The sequence below is a fragment of the Hibiscus syriacus genome, unplaced genomic scaffold, assembly GCF_006381635.1.
Source record: "Hibiscus syriacus cultivar Baekdansim isolate YM2019G1 unplaced genomic scaffold, ASM638163v2 tig00116951_pilon, whole genome shotgun sequence".
Lineage (NCBI taxonomy): Eukaryota > Viridiplantae > Streptophyta > Magnoliopsida > Malvales > Malvaceae > Hibiscus > Hibiscus syriacus.
In genome coordinates this window covers 174,480-186,728 of record NW_024063482.1, presented here as the reverse complement: position 1 = coordinate 186,728, position 12,249 = coordinate 174,480, and the positions used below count along the sequence as shown (strand labels likewise).

At 36.0% G+C, this 12,249-nt stretch overlaps 3 protein-coding genes across 3 annotated transcripts; 1 reads left to right on the top strand and 2 right to left on the bottom strand.

Moving 5' to 3' along the window:
* Nucleotides 1-2,995: 2,995 nt before the first annotated feature.
* LOC120188562 (photosystem II reaction center PSB28 protein, chloroplastic-like) lies at nucleotides 2,996-4,247 on the top strand. The gene is made up of 2 exons (XM_039191952.1): nucleotides 2,996-3,229; nucleotides 3,571-4,247. The coding sequence occupies exons 1-2, from the start codon at nucleotides 3,154-3,156 to the stop codon at nucleotides 4,038-4,040; spliced, it is 546 nt and encodes a 181-aa protein (XP_039047883.1). The 5' UTR covers nucleotides 2,996-3,153; the 3' UTR covers nucleotides 4,041-4,247.
* Nucleotides 4,248-4,426: 179 nt separating this feature from the next.
* Nucleotides 4,427-7,211, bottom strand: LOC120188560 (subtilisin-like protease SBT1.2). Its single transcript, XM_039191950.1, has one exon. It carries the CDS (start codon nucleotides 7,006-7,008, stop codon nucleotides 4,627-4,629), a length of 2,382 nt encoding a protein of 793 aa, XP_039047881.1. The 5' UTR covers nucleotides 7,009-7,211; the 3' UTR covers nucleotides 4,427-4,626.
* A 2,107-nt stretch (nucleotides 7,212-9,318) lies between these two features.
* LOC120188561 (xyloglucan galactosyltransferase MUR3-like) lies at nucleotides 9,319-11,590 on the bottom strand. The gene has a single exon (XM_039191951.1). The coding sequence runs from the start codon at nucleotides 11,286-11,288 to the stop codon at nucleotides 9,543-9,545; it is 1,746 nt and encodes a 581-aa protein (XP_039047882.1). The 5' UTR covers nucleotides 11,289-11,590; the 3' UTR covers nucleotides 9,319-9,542.
* Nucleotides 11,591-12,249: the final 659 nt, after the last annotated feature.

The window sequence follows — 12,249 nt, the reverse complement described above, 5'->3', positions numbered from 1 at the left end:
TTATTTTGAAAGGAAAGGGCAGTTGATATTGAAAGACAGCGAGGTTAAGGTTAGGTCTTAGGAGCCAACTTTACTTGACTCAATCCTTCCTCATTTATTTGTTTAACCCCTAACCCTATCTCCACTCTACTTTTCTTCTTCTTCTTCTTGGTTTAAAGGTCAAAGGTTCCACTTTATTTATTTATTTTTTAAATATATATATATATATATATATATATATATAAGAAATTAAAAACATGTTAAAATTTATTAAAATGCAAAAAAAACTATATGAAAAATATTTAATTTACAAAGGAAAATGTTTAAAATACTTTTGAAAACAAAAAGTAGGTTTGCATAAAATAAAAAGATAATGTACAACAAAAACAACACAACCCGAACATGGAAATCCAAAGGAAATGAAAATTAATAAATCAAAATTTTCTTTCAAATACACGCTTTATCTTCCAAAAAAATTCCAGTAACTATTAATAATCTTCATGTCTTTATTCAAAATTACACACGATATTATGTAAGTGTAGAGATTGAGAAAATCAATCTAAAAGATTGATCCACTAGTGGTTTTGGATGCATCGACAAACAACAACAAATGAAGATTTAGCTATACAAGACTGTCGATCTTTCATGATCAAGAGGTGTGTCATGATTAATGCAAAATAAAACGCCAAACTATTAGAACGATAGATAAAATTGTGTCGTAAAAGCAGATGATCAATCGTAACATAAAAAGCATGTAAAAAACAAATGTTTCAAGAATATGTGAAAAGAAAGAAATCAAAACAGAGATGATGTTTATTTAAATCTACATAAAAAATGATGATCTATACTTTTAAAGAAAAACTAAAGAACTACTGTAAAGAGGACATTAAGGCAACGAAACTTTATATTAATATCATTTTTTGTATGAGATTGATTTATATTTATATATAAAGTTTTATATTTATTATACATAAAATTTATTGAATTTATATATTTTAAAATGTATTGAACCAATTTTATCTTTTTAAAATAAGTAATCTAAAACTAAAATTTTATTTATAAAGACATATCAAATCAAAATATATACATCATATTATACATAAAATCAAAATGAATATATAATTATAAATTTTAACATTTGAAATAAATTTAGGTAACATCAAAACTCATTAAGTGGTTTTAGTGGTAAAAAAAATGTTATTCTCTTCATAGATCATAGATTTTAAAAAAATTGGGTCTGTGCACAAACCAATTTATCTCAGTAGTTAAAGGAATCGTTGTTGTTCCTAGAGGTCATGGGTTCGAGTTCTAGCGATTGCAAGGTTGATTGAACATTTATTGTCAAATAATTAGAAGTACTTAAAACATATACTGACTTAGGTTAATAAAAAATGTATTTTAAAAAACCGAGTCCATAAAATGTATAAACAATATCAACGAATTTAAAAAATTTAAATAAATATTACGTTAAAAATCACCCATACTATTTTAAAAACATTAGGTAACATCAAACCCCATTTAATATATTTCGCAACAATTCCGCCGTGGATGAATATATTTAGATAATGATTAAAAATGGTATAGTTGAGGATAGAATCAAAATACGTAGCTGTCCACCATGACATGGGCTGTCCTATGCCTGAGAGAGTTCCAATGGGGAGAGCCAAGCGAGGATGAAGCCCTCATCAATTTAGCTACTTGTCTTTGTCATACAAAGTTTATTCGTTCATCGCTATCTCGAAATTTGATCGCAATTTCAATCACAAAATATCAGTTTCTTTTTGTAATTTTACTCTGGGTAAATCATTCTGTTCCTCGTCCAATTATTAAAGTCTTTCTATTTTTATCATCAACCTTTTTTAAAACTTCAAAGATTTCTGATCGGTTTCATCATATTTAGAGGTTATTTTTAAAAAGAAAGGGAAGAAATTGATTCATATCACATTAATCACAAATATAAATCGAACGACAATCATTATCTCTCAATAATTGTAACGAGGGGGTAAAGAATAAAAAGAAAACGATCAGGTTCTAGTTTTAATTAAAAAAAAAGATAGAGAAATAAATAATATTACGAGCAAAGTGAGAGAAAAAAGAAGGTTAAATTATTCATATTTATATTTATAAAGGGTAAAACTTATTTTTTTTACGATTAAATTGATAAAATATATATGCATTAGTGACTAAATATATTGTCATGTCACTTATATAAATATCACGTCAACAATCTCTTTAATGATGTAAGGATGAGTGACCAACATGATCAATTACTCCAATGTTAGTGATAAAATTGAAAATTGATTTTAATCATGACCAAATTAAAAATATGTTAAAAATGTAATTTACCCTTTTACTTATATTTCCTTTACTATGTTAACAATTAAGATTTAACTTCTCTATTTTAATTTAACATAATTTGATCCTTCTACATTTATAATGTTATTAATATGTTCAAATTTACAGCAATGTTAATTGCTGTTGGTAAAATAGTGAGACATATTTTTTTAGTATCAATGAAAATTTAATAAACTATATGAAATCAACAATAAATTTATATGTTGAACCCACTGAGTGTCTTTAATAGTAAATGAGAATGTTATTCATTATAGAAGATCCTGTTTGAACGATTGGATTTGCAGTGTGTGCGTGATGTCTTAGGCTAAAAAGATTCTAAACAGATACTATTATATAATCATAAAAAAATATTTTAATAATAATAATAATAATATTTATATGTCAGTAGAAAGAGGACGAAATAAAAAATTTCATGGAGAAACCAAAACTAGAATTAAACCTTTTTCCATTGATCTCAGTTCGAATAATAATGCTTTTGGAGAGGTTCCTTGAGCTAGCCCAATGGCTAAGAGGCAAACAAAGCATATCAAAATGGGCCTTTTATTGATTAATCCACAAGACCTGACCCATTGATTTCCAATCGTTGTGGTTCGTGTCAACTCGGTCTGCATTGTGATTTTTATTTTCAGGGTCTGCATGGCGCATATGACATGGCACAACAACAGGCAAAAAAGCCTATCACTCTCCTCTAATCCAAATTCTCAAAACGAATGGCTCTCCTTTTAACACATCCATCACTCTCAACACACAAGTATCTTCTTTAACTCTCTTCTAAAACCCCCCATCTTCCCCTCTCCCTTCTCAACACTCCCAACAACAATGGCAACTCTTCAGTCTCTGGCTTTGGCCTCTCCTGTCTCTCGCTCTTTGCCCAACCAACCACGCTCTCTCTCAGGCATTTCTTTATTTTTCAACTCCTTTTATAATGTGGTTGCTTGTGTACTCTAATTTCAAGGGTTAGTGGACCATTGGTTCCTTGCACTGGTTTACTTTCCTTTTATGTTTATGAAGATTGAAGAGACAACTCACTGTGAAAAATGACTAGAATTAGGCCATCTCAATTTACTCAGTGCTTTCTCTTGTTCAATATGTATTAGTTTTTGTGTATGTTTAGATTTTGCTAATGAGCTGTATACAGTATACTGATACTCTTAAACATGCTTATTTGCAGCTTTCTGGTAACAAGTTTATTGCATTTAGATGAGTTTGTCTAATGTTTTTTTTAATGTATTGTAGGAATACCATCTTCGGTTGCTCACCGGAGCTCGAATTCGCTTTTTAATGGGCAATCTTTAGGGGTGGCTCGGTCACCATTACCGCCAACGACATGGAACTCTAGGAAATGTGGACCGATAGTAATGATGGTGAAACCGAAAATTCAGTTCATTCAAGGAACTGATGAACAGACAATACCGGATGTGAGGTTAACCAAGTCCAGAGATGGTACAAATGGTATGGCGATATTCAGATTCGATCAACCCTCCGTATTCGACTCATCCGGTGAAGTCGGTGACATTACCGGGTTCTACATGATTGACGAGGAAGGAGTTCTTCAGTCGGTTGATGTAAATGCCAAATTTGTGAATGGGAAGCCTGCAGGGATTGAAGCAAAGTACATAATGCGAACTCCCCGAGAATGGGATAGGTTCATGAGATTTATGGAGCGATATTCCAATGAAAATGGCTTGCAGTTCATCAAAAAATGAGGCAATTATATTCTTCTCTTGCACTATTCCACAGTCATCAGCATTCTTCCTTAGTGTTATGTAATTTTGTTTAAAGTATAACTCCAATGCAGATGCCTATATTGGGTTAGATCCCAATATAGATTTCTTGAAAGTACCTTATTGCGCTTGCATATGCCCAACAAAATTCTGTTTCCCCTTCTTTTTTGGTTTTCAAATCGTTTACTTTGTTTTCTTGTGTGCTAAGATGCTTGCTAGTTCCTTTGATGACTTACTCTGGTTATGTTTATAGAATGTTGGTATCTGATAGAAAATGTTTCAATTTTCCACTGATGACATTTGCCGATGTTCTATTAATCGCTTGTGAAGCAGATTGGTTAGGCATATGAATGTTCTTGGCTGCACTCTAAGTAATAAAAGTGGTTATTATTATTTCTTCACTCTTCATTTTTGATGATGAAGAGCTTTTGCCAATATTTTTGAATTTCTACGCACTTAAACATGTTATATGCTCAACACAAATATTGATATACCATGAATTTTTCCAAGCTATTCCAATGAGAAACTAAAATAAGAACTAGAAAAAAGGTAGGTGGCTGAGCTGTTGCTACTTCCAGGTGACTGAGATCGGACTTCGAACCCTGTGGAAGCTATTGTGAGCATTAATCCATGTCAATCCCCCTTCTGCAAAGCTTATCTTCTTTGTTCGAGTTTTCTTCCTTGATGTTATCCACATTCTGTAATTTAAACTTTGATTGATATGCTTGAATATCAACCTTCTGGGCTTGATGCTCACTTTAACTCCCTCGGGAGACTTCACTTGTACCGAATAAACGGAATAAGGATTCCCCACATTTGTCAGTCTCCTTGTGATCAGCTTACTCTTCATTCCCTGCTTGAAAGCCACTGATATGGAAGGGTAATTGAGGCTGAAACCCCTGTTCATCTTTAAAATCCCACTGCAACTAACATTCCTATGTGTGATTGTAAAGATTTCTGATCTTGTGTATCCAAGGGTGCAAAGATGAATAACATATTCATCTGGCCTGATATCATAGATCAATCCCGGATCGATGGCTCTATTGGGGTTTACATGTCCAGCTCCAATGGCAAAGACAGCAGCTGGTTTGTTGCCATCCATTATTGGTTTTCCCCTATGGTCGTTTGCATCAGCTGATGTCATAATTGCAGATTTAATGGCTGCCGGAGTCCATCCTGGGTGTGCCGAGTGAATGAGAGCTGCGATGCCGCTAGCATGAGGGCATGCCATGGAAGTACCAGACATGACAGTGAAATTAACTCTTCTAGTATCTTCTGGAAGGCCAGTGGGACCTAAGTTTTGAGGCCAAGCAGCAATTATATTAACCCCTGGAGCAATCACATCTGGTTTGAGGATTGAAGCATCGTATAGGTTGGGCCCTCTGGCTGAAAACTGTGCTACTTCTGGTGCTCTTGACCTTCCTACAACAGTTCCACCAAATATGATTCGAGCTCTCGGATGACGGGTAGTGTTCATGTAAGTTTTTAGACGCACTGCCTCTTCATAACCGATCTCAGTTGCCGGTAAGACTTGAGCATCAACTGAGTCTTCCTCGAGGTTTATCTCTGTATTGGCTAATATCATGGCAGCACCACCTGCTTCTTTGACTGCTACACCTTTTTCTGCCCTTCCATTCACACCTCTGTCACAAACCACCATTTTGCCTTGTACTTTTGCCTTTGGAAGAGACCCTCTGAAGCAAAATTCGCTTCCACTGTTTCCACCAGTGACATAGACCAGTTCAAGTTCCTTTTCGGCGCTTGGTAACCGTTTCCCTGGGAACAAAGATTCACCATACACGTATTCTCTGTTGCCCATACGAACTATCGCTGGAAACTTCCGGTCAAGTGTGCCAGCACCAATGGTAGCAATCCAAGGAGCTATATTGGCAACTGAGCTTTGAAGTGGGCCACTGTTACCTGCAGCACAAATCACTGATATCCCATGCTCGACTGCTCGGAAACTGCCGATAGCTATGCTATCATCAAAAAGTGGCAACGGGAAGCCACCTATAGATAGCGAAAGCACATCAACCCCATCCGCAATCGCAACGTCCATTGCAGCTAGGATATCAGAACTGTAACAGCCGTTGAACCAGCAAACTTTGTACACTGCAATGTGGGTTCCAGGAGCCATTCCACGGGCCACACCGGCACCGTTACCAAGCACACTTGCCATTGGAACAGAAACTCCTCCGGCTGTGGATGATGTATGAGTCCCATGCCCGGAGGAATCCCTGGGTGATATATACTCATCAACCATGTTTGCTGATGGGGACGCTGAGGAAACATGATGACCTTTTATAAAGAACCTTGCACCAATGAGTTTTCGGTTACAACTCGTGGCCTTGAAATTCTGCCCTTCTTGGCATATCCCTCTCCACTTTTTCGGAACAAGTGGCATTCCGTCATCGGCGAAACTAGGACTTTCGGGCCAAACACCGGTATCAAGCACCCCGATAATTGTTCCACGACCGAATCCGGATTTAACCCACGCACCATTTGAACTGTTGCCAAGTCCCAAGAACTTGTAAGAGTAAGTGGTATGAAGCTGATGCAGCCGGTCGGGTCTAACAGCAACAACATCAGGCAAACTTCGCAACGACTCTAGTTCAGTTTCACTCAGCAGAGCTGCAAACCCTTCAATGGCGGAACCATAAGAGTAAAGGAGACGAGAAGAAGGGTCTTCCTCGGAGGAAAGCGTTTGTTCGAGAAACGAGAGATGCCAATGAGGCTTAGTAGGAAACAAGGAGCTGGTTACACCTTGTGGGTGCAACTGAACAATGTAAGTCTGCAGAGTGTCTCCATATACGGAAACCAAACAGACACAAAGAGCAGAGAAGAAAAGCTGTATTTTGGGTTCCATGGAGAAGAGACTGATACTTGGAATCTGATGATCTTGCAGCGGATCCGGGGGGGTATTTGAAGGTGGAGAAGAGAGTTCAAACATGGAAACGGGAACATGTTTGAGGTCTGGGTATGAATATGAAACTCGTGAAACATAAGAGCTCTTCCTCACGAGAATCCTTTGTTGTGGCAGAGAGAGAGGAGGCTCTGGGTTTTCTTGGAGGAGCTGAAAACACCAGGCTCTTGGCCTCACGAGATGTTATGCTTGATTTTAATACATTCCCAGAATTCTAAAACTAAAACCATGGTTTTACTTTGAATATCTTCAAACATCATTCCATCCCATCAGTTTGTTTAGTCTCCTCGAACGGAATTTTTTTTTTTAAAAAAAAAGAAGAAAAAAGTGTGAGAAAGACGTCGATAAATCGCCATTAAATGCTGGCTCAAGTGCATTAATGCAGACGCCTTCATCGGCCTCCCCCTTGCCCTGGAGTGTTGTTTGAGCTCTCTAACTTCTTTTATTTTATTATCCTTCCAAATTCAAACAGCAAGTAATATGCTAAGTTCAAACTGGAATCCAGTAGAATAATGTTTTGGATTCTTGATCTGGAAAAACAATAAATGCCGAAATATGTGAATAATCAACATTCAAAGGGAGGGGTTACGTGTTGTTGGATCGGATAAGAAAAAGCTTTTTGAAATAAGCGTGCGTGGGAATGGCAGGTAAATTTACGATGGGAAGGAACAACGAATGCTAATTCCGGACGGATGGTGGAGCACGGGTGGGCAGTTCGTCTCTTAAAAATTTTAAACTAAAATATATTTTATATTTCTTTCCTAATAAATTTATAAATTCGTTCCAAAACCCATGATACAAGTCCAAGAATTGGGAAAATATGGGCCTAAAGCCATGTCATTCGTATGGATGGATGGGATCCATTTCATTTTAGCACTAATTTAGACAATGATAAATATAGATTTTGTGAATGGTGGGGCGGAAATGAAGGTAAAAATTAAATTAAATTTGTTTTATATAATAAAATAATCGTAGATATAATTTTATATTCATGTTATCCTCTTTGATTCTTATATATATATATATATATATATATATTGTTGGGGCAGATATTATATGAGAACAAGTACAATTACGTGAAAAAAGAAAAGGTTGCACCTACAAGAAATTTCCTAATTCGAGAAAAAGAAAACAAGGGCCTAAATCAAGTATAAGGATTGGAAAAATAGGGTGCCTAAACTCATGTCATTTGTATGTAGGTAAATTAGTGAGACAGATTTTTATAGGGACCTGTATCATTTAATAGTCCATTGAATAAGGATAGATGAGTTTTGTGCATGATTAAACGAAGATAAAAATAAAAATTAGATCCTTCATGAATGATGAGACAAATGTGAATATGATCGTATACTCATTTCATCCTCACTCGTCTCGTCTCATACCCACTTGTTTCGTCATTCGTTTTGTCTCATTCCTACTTGTTTCGTCATTCGTCTCATTCTCATTTGTTTCGTATTATTATTTGTATTTAGATATTATAATAATTTTTTAAATATTTTTAAAATTATATTTTAATTTATATATTAAATAATTATGATAATTTGTTAGTTTTTCGAATGATGATAATCGAAATATTGTTACATATGTGATGAAAGCTAAAAAAAATAACATATATTTCATTTTTTTTATATAAAAAATAATTCCTATTTAATTAATTAATATTTGTAAATATTATATAAAATAAATATAACGGGAATCAAGTAATGTGAGTGGCAGAACAGAAAAGAATTTGACCTTATAAATCGTGAGATGAAAATAGTTTTATATTTTATATCTACGGAAATAAAGACGAAATTTCTTATTAGAAATAAATGAAGGACATCCACCCAATTAACATGACCAACCTTCCTGTTTGTATGTTCATTAACCAAGCAAATAATGAATAACATTTCCAAAATGTTTCTTCCTGAAATTTATTGAACAAATACTTATTATTTCTTGTATGCATTGATACTAAAGGAACATTAAGCAGAAAATACTGACATCTCAGCCAAAATAAACATCACAAAGAATCTAAGCAAATACACAAGCAGGAAATTTTATGTTGGTCGGTGCATAAAATATGTATTATATATATGCAGGAGCGTGGCTGAGGGTGTGCAAAGTACGCGACGGCGCAGGGCCAAAAAAATAAAAGTCCCGAAATCGAGTATATCTATTAATTGTTGCCATTAAGAAACATAAAAATAGGTATAGAACAGTGATTAGATCATTGGACCCATGACTTTATTGATCCTAAGTTTGAATCTCGTTAACAAGAAAAATTATTTTTTGGAAAAACAATACAAGTGGGTTTGCTCAGTGTAATACAGCTGTAAATTTTTTATTATTTCAGAAAAATACGTTCGAGATCTAAGGACTCATTTATAAGAATTTGCACAGGACCTCCAACAACCTAGCCACGCCCTGTATATATGTTTTGGTTTAAAACATGTCTTCTGGCCTGATATGCTGAGTGATAACAGCTATAGTTGATGCACACGCAGGCCCTTACAAGGTTATACTTGCAAGCCACCAAACCCAAAACATGAACTCTTTGCTTTTAAACTCTGGAGACTGCATTAACTTGTACTTATCATCTGTTCATTCTTCCAAGAATTTTTCGCAGCTTCAGCAGGTTGATCTCTCTGCTCATCCTTTGGTTTTGAGAAGAAAGGATCCCATTCATGAGCTCCGGCCTCTCGTTGTCCTTCATCTAACAAATCATATTTCCAACTATTTTCCTCCACAAAGTTATCGTATTCCGTACGACCTTGGATAATGTTCCTCCTCAACCTTGTTACTTTGTCGATGACTGCCTGTACAGCAACATCAAAAGCATCTCGAAGAGTCTCCAATTTAGAGCGAGGATCCACATATACTAGCCTGGGAATGAGATTTATGACTGTCTCTCTCATGATCTTCACTTGCTCAGGAGATATTTGATTGAGTCTCTCTTCAATGCTAACATTTCTCTTACGAATATCATCCTCGGGGATGAACACTGAGTATGTAGTATAATCTTTGGGGAGATGCCAAGTGTATTGTGTGTATGCCGACCCAGGATGGAAGAAGACGGGAATACAACCAGCCAACATTGAGTCAAAAGCAGATCGCCTTGTGTAAGAATCTCCTTGAGGTTGTAGGCAGAACAAGGAGCTCTGGAACATCTGCATTATACTGCTGGGTGAATGACATTTGCTCTCCCCAAAATCACATTCCAACAACTTGCACACCTTTGAACTCCTACACTGATCAATAATCTGGCCTCTTATTGACTTGAGATTACCAGGACGTGGTGCACCTGCAAAAGAGAATAGCCATTTCCTCTCCAATTTTCTCATCCGATCTTGCCAGACAAACACTTCCTCGTCCTTTGCAGGATGGAAGTAGGTAGGATATGGAATGCCAAAATCATTTGCATTCCAGGGGCTTGACTCAACCACAAGCATAGACATATTCCTTGCAGCAGGTAAAAACAGAAGCTTATTACCCCAATCAGATTCCTCATCGCTCAATCTCCTGAAATCCCACGTAATCCTACCAGCCACAAGGAAATGATCCTTCCCTCCCATTATTCCCCACTCAGGCCTCTTCATCAGCCAATCAACCAAATCAAGCGAGGCTGCATCCCTTGCTGAGATATTATAACCCCAAAGATACCTTGCAATATCAAACCCCGCATAAAATGGCACAAATATTGCAGCTGCGATCGAGGAATCATTGGTCAAGCACTCATACTGCTTCATCCGATTACTGAATATCACATCGACTGCAAACTGATTTGTAGCATACCAGCCAGTATTCTCAAACACCCCTTCCACATTCTCGAGTGGAGGACCAAGCCCTTCATTACTAGTAAACTTACACATATTAGTCCAAAGACTCAAACTCCTACACTCCTTAAGCATATCCTCATTAAATCTTGGAGGAAGTTTATGCACATAAATATACCTTCCACCGCACGGATCGCTCTTATTCTCCGCTGTTCTCAAAGCTCTCATAAATGGGTAAGCCACCACCTTTTCATCAGCCGTATTCTCGCCAATTTTTACAGGTGCTGGTTTCTCCTCCTCTACATGAACATCAGTCACCCGAGCAGGCACGGACTCCACCTTAATGTAAGGAGATTCAAATTTTACAGGTTTTGATGCAACAGAGTCCTCAATTGTAGGGCTACTTCCTAGAACTACAAAATGGAAATACAAAAGCAAAATCCAGAAAAAAACTGATAAAGAAGCTAAAAAGCAGAGCCGGGTTCGTTGACTGTTATGGGGACCCTTCTCCATTGCGTCGAAAGGACCCAGCGCCACAGGGCGGCGTCTCATCAGAGTTCAATCGCAAGCTGATCAAAAGAACCCGCATAAAAAGAAACCCAACTTTCTCACTCGATTTCAAATTACTAATCGAAAATAAGAAAAAATTAAAACCGCAGAACCCTAAATCTCAATTATAAGCTAAAAAGAAGGCTACAGTAAGACCTAAGCTTGGACCAGAGATCCCAAAGGGGAAGCAAAAAAGTAGAACATTAGAACTGAATAAATACACAAATGCTACAGAAATTGAATCTATAGTAATTATCGACAAAGAACAAAAAGCGAAATTTGGAGTTGAGAGCAACGAATGCATATAGATTTATAAGCAAGAATCATGACATACCAAAAATGAGAGATTTTCGGGGATCTTGATCTTGTAATGGATCTACGTTGGCTAAATTTATCCACTAAATTGAACTGAAATGTTGAAGAGAAAAAAAGATAGAACTTACCAGGAATTTTCCTGGAAAATATTTCGACTGTGAAAGGGTGGGGAAGACAGAGCGCGCAAATTAGTAGTGTGAGCCGGGGGACTATTTGTCTGTTGTCCGTATTGGCTGGGATCTCGCCACGTGGAACCATATGGTGACGTGTTTGAAAACTGAATACTGTCAAATTCCTTAAACTACGTTTGCATGGATGTAAATTGGAAAGTGGGTCAATGAAACGGCTGGATTTAATTTCAGGAACGAAGTTTCATCGCCTAAGAAAGATAAAAAATTTACTACTTTCAACTCACAATTTTTTTTTTAAAAAAATATTAATAAAAACTTTTACCCACCTTTTTTTTAGATTATTGACATTTATAATTGATTTTTTAAAAAAGTAATTTTTATTATTTCTTATGTTCAATTCAAATAAAATAATTGATCAATATAAAATTAGTTACAAATCAGCAGAATTTTATACACTAAATCTGTAAAATAACTTATTATATACTTTTTGATAAATCATTTTGTCGCAACCGTCTTTC

Bases quoted from the DNA above. Each gene is read 5' to 3' on its own strand.
- LOC120188562 (XM_039191952.1), top strand. From the start codon at position 3,154: ATGGCAACTCTTCAGTCTCTGGCTTTGGCCTCTCCTGTCTCTCGCTCT. The intron at 3,230-3,570 runs GCATTTCTTTAT...AATGTATTGTAG, and splicing joins CCAACCACGCTCTCTCTCAG to GAATACCATCTTCGGTTGCT.
- LOC120188560 (XM_039191950.1), bottom strand. From the start codon at position 7,008: ATGTTTGAACTCTCTTCTCCACCTTCAAATACCCCCCCGGATCCGCTG.
- LOC120188561 (XM_039191951.1), bottom strand. From the start codon at position 11,288: ATGAGACGCCGCCCTGTGGCGCTGGGTCCTTTCGACGCAATGGAGAAG.